Source organism: Gymnodraco acuticeps, unplaced genomic scaffold (genome assembly GCF_902827175.1).
Source record: "Gymnodraco acuticeps unplaced genomic scaffold, fGymAcu1.1, whole genome shotgun sequence".
Classification (NCBI taxonomy): domain Eukaryota; kingdom Metazoa; phylum Chordata; class Actinopteri; order Perciformes; family Bathydraconidae; genus Gymnodraco; species Gymnodraco acuticeps.
In genome coordinates, this window is record NW_022989974.1 from 158,526 (window position 1) to 170,228 (window position 11,703).

General features: G+C 40.9%; 1 protein-coding gene across 5 annotated transcripts in view; it reads left to right on the forward strand.

Annotated features, from left to right (window-relative positions):
* The window catches only part of dvl1a (dishevelled segment polarity protein 1a), a 31,408-nt gene extending 22,503 nt beyond the window's left edge, over window positions 1-8,905 (forward strand). Inside the window, exons 9-17 of one of the 5 annotated variants that reach the window (XR_004568519.1) lie at window positions 360-436; window positions 1,251-1,318; window positions 1,409-1,540; window positions 1,621-1,755; window positions 3,465-3,632; window positions 4,199-4,414; window positions 4,640-4,689; window positions 5,353-5,391; window positions 6,316-6,561. Coding sequence is in view for 4 of the 5 variants with exons in the window: in XM_034211109.1 (XP_034067000.1) it covers window positions 360-436; window positions 1,251-1,318; window positions 1,409-1,540; window positions 1,621-1,755; window positions 3,465-3,632; window positions 4,199-4,414; window positions 6,316-6,983 (1,464 nt within the window). In the remaining variant the exon portion in view is untranslated. Of the gene's footprint in view, window positions 1-359; window positions 437-1,250; window positions 1,319-1,408; window positions 1,541-1,620; window positions 1,756-3,464; window positions 3,633-4,198; window positions 4,415-4,639; window positions 4,690-5,352; window positions 5,392-6,315 lie in introns of all 5 variants that reach the window. The other 4 variants (XM_034211112.1, XM_034211111.1, XM_034211109.1 and 1 more) reach the window with 4 other exon arrangements.
* The last annotated feature ends 2,798 nt before the right edge of the window (window positions 8,906-11,703 follow it).

An 11,703-nucleotide genomic window follows, 5' to 3' on the forward strand; every position in this document is an offset into this window, starting at 1 on the left:
CAAAGTTGCATTCACTTCTGTTACGAGGCTCTTTTGCAAAGTTGTTATTCTGCCTCTCCTTTTCCTTCCTATTAACGCCTCTCTTTAGATCTCTGAGCTCCACAGCTACACCCTCTATAAAACACCCGATGGCTCAGTACGAATTGTTGTTGCCCCAACATTTATAATAAATTATTATTATGAATCTGTATCCCATAGTAAGCAGCTTACAATTTGTAGGCATCCAAAGGCCTAAGAGCACTGCAGGGATTAATGTGCACAGTTCAAATGCATAAATACATTTGAGCCCTTTCAGTCACAGAGAAACATTATATTCTAATGTAATGAGGAAATAATGTATGTTGTTGTCTGCTTGACAGGTGAATGACGTAAACTTCGAGAACATGAGCAATGACGACGCGGTGAGGATCCTCAGAGAGATTGTTTCCAAAACTGGGTAAGAGCACACAGTCAGAGTGTTTTGATAATGTAACTTAGTGCTGCAGAATATAATCAAATTGAGAGCATCATTTCATGTATGTATGGTGTAATATGGCTCTTTATAATAATAAGTTCATCTGAGTTGGTGCTCTTTGGAGATTTAAAGAATTTAGAAAAGAAAACCCCATTGAGAAAAAGGATGACTGTAAAATTATAGCGTTAATCAGTTAATCCATTGTTGCCAAAACTGAATGTTTGTTGCTACTTTCAGTGACCTATGAAACACCCTTTGGGACTTTTTCAATAACCAAAAAAGAGATTAGTGACTTTTGGAGCTGGTATTAGCTACTTTTCTGCCTCGTTCTGATGCCTGTTATTTGAGTTTAGAGCCATGCACAATACTGTACACACTAATACTCTACAGATTTTATACTCCTGGAAATAATTACTGCACTTTATTCCTTATTCCTTTATTCCTTATTCCTAAGTATGTATGCTGCGTGTATTTTGTTGTCTTATGTTGTGATGTTTTTGTTTTTGTTTTGATGGCACTCTTGAAAGGGAGAAGCATTTATTATTATCTCATTGTACATGTATAATGACATTAAACTATTCTATTCTATTCTATTCAGTAGGAATATGCAGATTACTGTGTGGTGTCATTTAGTGACTTATGGTGACCTGCGTTAAGCCTCTCCACTGAGAAAACACTGACTTGATCTTCGAGCTGATGAAAGAAACAGAACTCTGTTGTATTGGCAAAAATAAACTTCAGTTTCTCTGGGTCTTTAACATTTATTTTCAAACTGTTTTTCCTTTTTCTCCTGCAGTCCTATTAGTCTTACTGTTGCCAAATGTTGGGACCCGTCTCCACGAAGCTACTTCACCATCCCTCGTGGTAAGACGGACACTCGTACTATCTCACAATCACAATCATGGACTTAAAATGTGTATTTTATTAAAGTTGTCTATTGTTTATTTTGTTCAGCGGAGCCTGTTAGACCCATTGACCCAGCAGCCTGGATCTCACACACCACGGCTCTGACAGGACCGTACCCTCACTATGGTAAAAACAACCAACCACCACCTACATCACACTCTATGAAGCATCCATTTTGTGGTAATTATAATAACATTACATCATTTAAACAATAAAAAAGATCCAATTGTCAATAGTTTCTCCCTCCTCTCCCATCCCAGAGTTCGATGACTTGCCTTTATCTGCAAGTAAAACAGACATGGCAACCATCGTCAAGGTGATGCAGCTGCCTGACTCCGGGCTGGAGATTCGAGACAGGATGTGGTTGAAGATCACCATCGCCAATGCAGTCATTGGTGAGAAAAACTGAGCTATGTGGTTACTCACACGACTGAGAGCAGACCTTCGATTCCTGTAGACTATGTGGTGGAGCTTTTACTCTAAATAATGCATGTACTTTGGAGAAATACACAGACCAGCCTTGTATGCATACTCCTCTGAACATTGATACTGTCTATGTGGAGTAATGCCCCCTAAAAAAATATGTCCCTTCTTTTCCACAAAGTTAAATTACAAATTTAACAATGAAAGAGGAATTCTAAAATGGATTTAATCTGGTATCACAACGACATTTTCTTAAATCTATCAAGTTGTGTCTTTTTAGTGTTTTTCGTTTCTATATACAAGAAGTATTATATCAGTTTTTGTGATGGAAACTTCTGAAGCAATGGAGACAGGACTCAGAGAGACACGAGGAGAGCAGGAAGTTTGATGGTAAACTGATGGTTTACTTGGAGCTTTGGCCGGAGAATTCACAAGACATGTCGTGTGCCACGGGTTGACACAGCGGATGCCAAACCAATTCTGAAGATCTCTACCCCAAACCCATGTATTTAGTTCTGAGAGAATAATCAACATTGTGCATAACAAGATAAACCATAACACCTCTATCAGCTGATGCCAACAGGCAGGAACAGGAAGACAAAACACTGAGAGGGCAGCTGTGCTCAGCAAGGGCAAACAGATAAACTGGGTCAAAGTTATGGGCCTAGGAAAATATTTCCCCAACAGTTTTAGTTTGTTTTTCTTCCCATAAAATGCCTTGAATAAACTCCACAATTTGCACAATTTTTGCATTATCTAGACCAGTGGTTCTCAACTGGCCGTTTCGAGTGGGTCGCAGACGTGTGAGTGAAGAAAAAATAAATGTAAAAAAAAAGTCAAACTTTTATTTTGAAGGCCCGATTTTCTAACGCTGTGCAGGCAGTAGGCGTTGGGCTGGCAGTACTGGAGACCATACACGGTTTTGGAAACTTCTGTCATAGTGATCATCTTCTCAATAAAACATCTTTGCTGATGTTTTTTCCAGTCTTCTGGCCAATCAGAATCAAGATTGTTGCCGGAAGTCCCCACGGAGAATAACTTTGCGGTAAAATAATACAAATGAACACATAATGAAATATGACCCCCGGTTTGATGATTGACAGGTCACAGAACAATGGGGTCTATCTACCCTACACACTTCACACAGACTATCCCCTCGTTGCTCTTCTCTCTGTGTGGAGCAGCAGGTTCAGCTGTCAGAACAAAGTGAAAAACAAACAACGGCATAAAATATTATTAATATGTCGGGTAGTAATACATTTATTTATGTTCTTCTCAGAGTGTACCAGAATGCGTAGTTTATATGTTAGTATTTCTAAAAAATATTACTTTAATTAATATTGTATGGTGAAAAGCGTATATATTACAGCACAATTTTGTGTTGAATAGATTTCAGTGGTTCAAAAATGTTGGGTCCCGATCTATTGACTAAGGACAAAGTGGGTCCCGAGGCCTGACCAGTTGAGAACCACTGCTCTAGACCAACTTTCTTCAAAGTTCTTGCAACATTGTACTGCTTCTCTTCATGTAGCCACTGTGACTGTTATGCATATTGAGTATTTTTTGCATCTGTTCAACACATTAGAGCAGGAGCCTTCATGTCTGTGTGTGTGTGTGTGTGTGTGTGTGTGTGTGTGTGTGTGTGTGTGTGTGTTTGTTTGTTTGTTTGTTGCTGTGTCAGGTGCCGACGTGGTGGACTGGCTTTACTCCAGAGTAGAAGGATTTAAGGACCGGCGGGATGCGAGGAAGTACGCGAGCAGTCTGCTGAAACATGGCTACCTGAGACACACGGTCAACAAGATCACCTTCTCCGAGCAGTGCTACTATACCTTCGGCGACGTCTGCCAAAGTACAGACCCTTCTTTTACAGACCTTTCTTTTACAGACCCTTCTTTTACAGACCCTGTGTCAATAATGAGACTTCTGACTGAAATTGTCATTTTTAAACGAAGACTTTTTAGATTAGCTTTTTATTAGCAAACCCCCACTTTAAATGTTCTCTTAGTCTTTATTATTTACCTACCTTTATATTGTTTTATTTATTTTATAGGTCTTAATCTTTTTTCTTTGTTTTCTGTTGTACCTATATGTTCACTTTGTTTTATGGGGTTTCAACTTGTGTCTTATCAGTCAGAGAGAAACCATTATTTATTTAATTGTTATTATCATACATTTCACCTCCTTGTGTCTATTAACCTGATAACACGTTATATTTTGCACCTTTTAAAGTTCTTAACAAATAATCTGAGGGGAATGTTGTTTATTCTTAACTTGTGATGTGTCATTTTGTAAAGCACTTTGAGCTGCATGTGTGAAAAGTGCTATATAAATAAAACTGTATTATGAATTGCTTTTTGTGAAAAGAAGGATTGTACTAAACATTGTCCTTTATGGTTCTGTTTTCTCTCCAATAAGACATGGCGTCACTCAATTTAAACGAGGCATCGAGCGGCGGAGGCTCTGAGCAGGACACACTGGCACCGCTACCCCCCACAACCAACCCCTGGCCCCTGGGCGGGCAGCCATTCCCCTACCCTCTCTTTCCCTCCGCACCCCCCAGCTTCCCACCAGGATACTCGGACCCATGCCACAGTTTCCAAAGTGGGAGCGCAGGCAGCCAGCCCAGCGAGGGTAAGCAATGAAGAGGAGATGGCAAAACATGGCTTTAATTCATTCATTCATGTGATAATTTGACTCAACATGCAACATGACATCATCATTAAGTATTCCTGATAAATGTCAGTATTAACAACTGTCTGCTAATTTTAGCTTATCGGCCTCTCTTGGGCAGGAAGTTGACATTGCATCTTTATTAATGAAATATGTGTATTCTAAAACGCGTCCTGTATTGTCAAGGTCAATCATGAGCATCTTGAGTCATGCAGCGGACAGCTCTGCAGTACTGGGTGTGTACACAAAAAAATAATCTGATCAACCATGTGATTACAAGTCGCCAGCTTGAATGATCAACACCGAGCCCATCCCTCTTCATCAGCTCTCGAATGATCTTTTGTGTTCATTTTGAATCAGAACGTGGCAGTGCTTTGTGTTGCTTCTGCATGGTTTTTGATAACCGCATTGAGGGAGAGAGGAGGAACACAGATTGTACATAAATGGGTGGCTAGTAGTGGCCAGATAAGTGTAAGTTACATGTTCGTTTATTTTTCATTGTTTTGAGTGATTCATCAGACATCATCATGTCTTGCCTTCCGCCGGTTCGCACTCTTTTATTTGGTTCATATGTAGGTACAGAGATGATAAAGACAATAATATTCACTTAATGTATTTTTTATGTAGTTTTGTTTCTTTTGACACACAAACAAGTGTTCATGGGTAAATATAGCTGCTTGTTTGAATAAGTGCATGTGTGCTTTTTTGCATTTTTGAGGAGCAGTTTCTCCACAACTTGAGCATTGAGGACAAAATAAGAGCCAAAAACAGACATGAGTGTGGATGATAACGACCATTCATCATGATCATGCGGACCAGTACAGTAGTAGGGCACATTAGCTAGTGCGGGAGGTGTGTGTAATTATGTTGTTCCCTCTGTTTCTGCTGGGCAACGGTAGACTGAAGAAGGAGGTAGTCCCAGGACACTGGGGGAACCGGTAAGCCTGCTAACCCCCTCTCCTCCTGTGCTGCTCTCTTTCTTTTTCGCCCTCTCTATCTGACCATTAATCCTCTTCATCTTATTATATTCCTCCTCTCCTTCTCTTGTGCTCAAACTTCTCCACCTATCATACTGTGGCTTTAAGGTTTTTTTTTTCCTCCGCCCGTCCCATGCGTCCTTCTTTGTCCGTGTGTGTCCTGTGTGTGTGGCTCTCCTGACGGTCCGTTCTCCGTCTGCACCTCTGGGCATGCGTTGGTTCTGTGCTGGGAGGTGCATGATGCAGGATGATCACTCCGAGGCTTGTGCTATCATTCCCACTGATAGGGGGCGATCATGCACCACTTTACCCAGTACTGTTGGGCTCATTGCGGAAGGGGACGCGTGGAGTGGTTAATTTTGCAACAGCGTGATACACCTGTATCAGTATGATGCCACCAGTGTGCAGACACTGACCTAGATATAGCCACAATTGACAATGTGGATCGGATAACTTAAACCAATCTGTTGAGTTATTTTGTATTTTCTCCAAAGTTGTCTGTGGTAGTGTTTTTCTGATGCAGGTGTATCATGTTTACATTTATAATCTGTGAATGTTTCAGTGTTTATGAATATCAAATGAAGCCCTTTGTATAAGTTGCTGCAGGTGGAACTTGGGGAGGAAACCTTTGAGATAATCATGTTTGCCCTTGACTGTCGACTCTTGCTAGACTGCATAATAAAATATCTTGTCACACCTTAAACAAAGTCCAGTAATGTATTTAAAGGAATTAATGCACATCTTGCAGCTCATAAAGTCTACATTATGCTTTTTAACATTCAGTATTTTGTTTAATGTGTGACGTTCTGCAGTCTGTTTCTATTGTTAGGAGTTCTTGTACTTTACAAAGCCAAGCTAAAAGGCCTGTGTTATTTTCCTCAACAGGAAGCCGAAGCAGTGGATCCAACCCCAGCGCAGGCAAAAGTAGACGCTCCTCCCCACAGGAAAAGGGTCAACGGTCAACATGCAGTGAGTCAGAGCCCCGCGTCCGTGGAGGGAGGCGCGGTGATCGGTCCGCCAGCCAAACGAGCCATCACAGCCACGCAGTCTCCAGTCACAGCCACGCCGTCTCCAGTCACAGCCACGCCGTCTCCAGTCACAGCCACGCCGTCTCCAGTCACAGCCACGCCGTCTCCAATCACAGCCACGCCGTCTCCAGTCACAGCCACGCCGTGTCCAGTCACAGCCACGCCGTCTCCAGTCACAGCCACACCCGCTCCAGCCTCAGTCACACTCAGTCACACAGGAGTCAGCCTCACTCTCAGAACAGCCACCCCTCCTTCACCTACAGCCACGCCCCCTTCACACTGCCAGGGCCCGGCTCGTGTGCCCACAGCGAGCGAAGCCACGCCTCCTCCTACGGGCCTCCAGGCTTGCCCCCCACTTATTGTTTGACCCGTCTGGCCCCCAAAACCTCCGTCAGCAGCAGCACGCCCCCCGGAGCCCCTCCTGGGAGAGAGTTAGCAGCCGTTCCTCCTGAGCTCACCGCCAGCCGCCAGTCCTTCCAGCATGCTATGGGCAATCCCTGTGAGTTCTTTGTTGACATCATGTGACAGGACAGTGCCTTCAAAACTGCTCGAGCACAACAAACAATTCTCCTCGAACCCCACTCTGCCCCTTCGCTCTTTTTCCTCTCAATCCTTTGCCTCTCCAAGTTCAGAATGTAGACACTGACAGGCCCTCTTCCTTCCCCCCCAATATCTGTCTATCCGTCTGATGTCCAAGTAAACAGGCAGCGAGAACACAACAGGGGGAAGGCTTCTCACTCACACAAGCACGGGTCCTCTGTGGCTGAAAACCCTTTTGTATTGACGTGACGTGTACAGTTTGTGAAACGTGAGTGGTATTCAGTGTGGTGATTCTTTAACGCTGCCACGTAGACATTTTGGGGAGTGTTTACTCTACCTGGAATATTTTCTGTCCTGCAAGACCTTTTAGCTGGCTGGGCCTGGATCTCAATCCCCCAGACCCAGGCCGACACCTACAGCCTGCCCTTAGGAACATTTCTCGGGTACTAGAACTTGAGATTGATCCCCTGACTCATATCTGTGCGTACAGATCAAATTCCGCACGTTACACCAAACCTCTGGCCCCATTTCCTTTGTACTGTGGCATTACCACAAGATGACTTAAAGGTGGGGTAGGTAATTTTGGAGAAACTAGCTCGAGTGCGCTAGAATTTGAAAATACACAGCCGGAAAGAATCTGCCACTTCCTCACAGAGCCCCTCCTCCAACACACACGAACGCGCACTTGACCAATGAGGGCACGAGATAAGTTTGTGCTCAGATGGAAGGCTGACAGGCAGGTAGGCCATCCAGTTATTTTAGCCGAGCCTGCTAAAATGATTGGTCGTGCTTTTTACAGCGCTACGGCTTCCACAGATGACATTTCTCTATGGATTTTTTGTCAAAGCACTTCAGATATTCATTGCTATCGGGATGTTAAGAGCATTCCATGGAATATAACAAAAAGTGTATCTCGAGCCGGTTTCTCAAACTTACCTACCCCACCTTTAAGCTCTTACCTGCCAACTACTAAAAAAGCTTGATTAGTTCAAGATCCGTCGATTTCTTCAATTTCGTAAGGGAGCCCTGTAGCCAGCCGTTAGTTTAACTAGGCTGCATATTGCATGACTGTCTCAACTGCTTTAAAGAAACTAAATTTTATGAATACATTTTGTTTAAAGTATTACCATTATTGAGGGAGGGGTTTACCTCTTGCCAATGTTCTAAAGGAAGAATCCGTACACTGGATGATTTTAGTGATGTTATTTATGTTGCATTGATGGTGTCGTACATTGTCTACTAAGGTTGACTGACAGACAATCAGACATCACCCCTTGTGAATCAGTGGCCAGTTTCTACTGTCCTAGCTGTGCTTTGTTGAATGTATCATTATTCCTGTCAGTGATTAAACCCAGACATTCTTAACACTTTGGTTTAAACTCATATAAGTAAGTTAATCAACTTAAAACAGGATTGCAAACAGTGGAGACCACAGCAAACTCAAAGTGTTGACATGAGATAAACCAATCTGCTGAAAGCATCATGGTTGTCTCCTTTGTAGCGAGTGTTAGCTTTGATAAAAGTCAGTGTGATTAACGCCAAAGCATCACAAGTTGTGGTGGATATTTCTTCATTTTGTACGAGCTGTCTATGACGTCTTTATGATTATTATCTGGCGCTTCTCATTTAAGAGTTCAAAGGGACTTCTAGGGGAATCCTGGCCTTTAAACTCTGATCTCCTTGCAAAACGATGGCAAATCCCTCTTGTTTCTACCTAAAATATAGTTACAAGATGGAAATAACACACAGTTTAATGAGCACTTTTCCATTTGTCTCTCCTTCCCCTTGGTATGAAACACTGTTTGCAATCAAAGCTTTCTCTGTAATTGTGTTTCTTTACAAAAGAAGAATAAATTGTACATAGAAATTTATTATATATATGAATAAAATATATATGTTCAAAATGATGTCTGCCTTTTCCATCGCGTTTGTTTTTGTTTTCGCAGGACCACTAGATGGAGACATATGTAATTGTCTCCTATTAACCCAAATTAGAATAATCCTTCAAAATCAAGAGAGTTTCTGAAAACGGACAGAGGTTATCGAGTAGACATCTTTGTAAAAAGTACTGTTTAATTGTAAGAGGTAAGAACACAACACCCAATGTGTCACCCGCACAATATTGAAATGACACTGAAACACTTAACACCATGAGAGGAAATTTCCGAGCACCAGCGCTACTGCGTGTACTTTCCCCGTGGGCTGTCGTTGCTCTTAAAAGGTTCAAATGTACTTTGAGCCCATACCCTGTCAGCTGGACCACCAACCACAGCAGTCTGAAGTATGTATTGTTTGATGGTGACGTCACACTCCCCCACTTGAGAGGATGTCCTACTGTATAAGACGTTTGTCAGGAAGGAAGTGATGTCAAAGCCTTATAATAACACCCTCGTCTGCAGAGGTAGACTAAAAAGTACCCTCCAAAAAAGAGGCAAGAGCGCAATGATCCGCATTACATTTATAATATGGATCATTATGTAAAATAAGTAGTTCCAGATTGACATGGTTGCAGTTTGACTCTCACTGAGCCGTTATGCAAATACACACACTCACACACTTATTTACCAGCAGCATAATAAGCATTACTACTTTACTAACTGAACATCTCAAAAGAATTTCCCAAGTCAGTATGTTAATTGACCTACTGGGGTTTACTGTGCTTCATAGCTGAATTTAGGGGGGTGGGGGTTGATGGTTAAGGGTGGGAGGTGTTTCTTAGCTAAGGGTGTGTAGGCGAATGAGGTACATACTTCAGACGTCACAGCCTTATATCAAATGTGTATGCCCTTAAAGTAGGCGGGCCATGATAGGCTTAGAAAGAAGCATTAATGTCAAAGGTGAAATCTTCCAAATGTCATTCAATCATGATTATGATGTATAAACATGACAAAGCAGGCAATCTTGTGGTATTGTGTTTTTTTGGGGTACTTTCTGAAGCTCAGTCATAAGATAAGATACAACTGAAGAAGTATGCTGTCACCTACCACCTGATCATTAGTCAGCAATTGTCCCATTCTCCAAAGTCAAAAATGTACTGGGAAATACCACTTCCCTTTGAAAGGAAATTCACTATTAAGTTGTTTAGAAAAAACACATCCCAATCAGCTGAAGGAAGTGCAGCATGTAAACACACATTTTTGGTTTCAGTTTCCACGCTTATTAGCCACTATTTAGCTTTAGTTTCTATTCTATCATAGATTTCATTTTTGTTGAGACAATGGTGGACCACAATCAGGAAAGTCCCCCTCACAATGGTATCAGATTAGGCTTTGTTTAGCAAACCAGGCAACCTAACATTATTTGAGGCTTGAATGTTTACAAGTTTTAAGTACAAGTACTTTACAGTTTAAAACAGGCACAATGAGAAAACATATTCTCATACACAAACAACTCTTTCTCAAACTGTCACCTTATTACATCTGGCCACTGAAATATAGCAAATATGCCAAAACAAACCACCACATTATTTTACCCTAATAGAAATGTGTATGAAATTGTCTAAAAAGTATGATGTTAAAATAGACATAGTTTAGTTTGTCAGAAAATATCATTCACATAAATAGTTATAAGATTAGCATAGTATTTAAAAAAGAGAATCAATGTGTATTAGCCTAAAGATATCAGAAAAATAAACTAAGTTATAGAATATCCAAAAAATCACAAAAAACAACGAAAAATATATTGTCAGAATTTCACCAAAAAGGGTAAATGTTGAAAAATTAACAAACGACATAGAATAGCATTTTGAAAAAAAACTTGAAACAATGTCAAAAATATCGCAAATAATGATATAATATAGGAAAAACAACATGGTATAGTATGTCGAAAGTTTCAGAACAAAAAAGTCATAGTATAGCAAGTCGAAAAAATGATATTTATATATATCTTGATTGTAGATTATTTTCCGTATCTCCAATCAAGATATATTATTACACATAGAAAATGTCCCCATATTTAGAGGATTCTGAACCCAACGTGGTTCAGCCTAATCATTTAAAATGTGTCGTTATTTCAGATGTAAAGTTTTGGCGAAAAGTAAAGAAGTCACCTCTTTCACCAATTCATTTGTTCTGATATTTTTGGATAACCTATATTGTGACTTCTTTCAACCAAGTAGAGTACTATGTTTTTTTCTGATATTTTTGACTACTGCATATTTGTAGTACGGCCGACACCACATGTGAATGTGTGAGCATGATGAGTTGTATGGCAGTCCTCTCACCACGTGCTCTGCGGCCGGCCTACTGCCACTACCTCTTTCCATGATTGATGATGCCTTCAATGACTAAGGGAGAAACATTTTCACAACTTGGGCAAGTTAGGCAAGTTATGCAAGTTATGCAAGTTTAAGATCTAGAGCAGGTGACTAAAACAACATGACAGGGCAAATTAACTGGCTTATTCGTCACACTGGTGGTGACCTTTGTAATTATCCTCAAATATAAATGAAAATAAATGTCACTGAAGTTATCTTATTAAATGATCAAAAAGAATTGCAACCATGTTATAGTTTTAAACATGTAGGGGTTTTAACTAACGTGTAACTGATTTAAAGTCACATTATTAACCACGTTATAGAATATATCAAACAAATAATAGAATAAAATAGAACATTATTTCAGGGGATTATTAGTACAGCCTACTTCAGGACACGCCCCCCTGAGTATAAATGCTCAGCTGCTTGGTTGTGAGTAAGTGAGTGCTT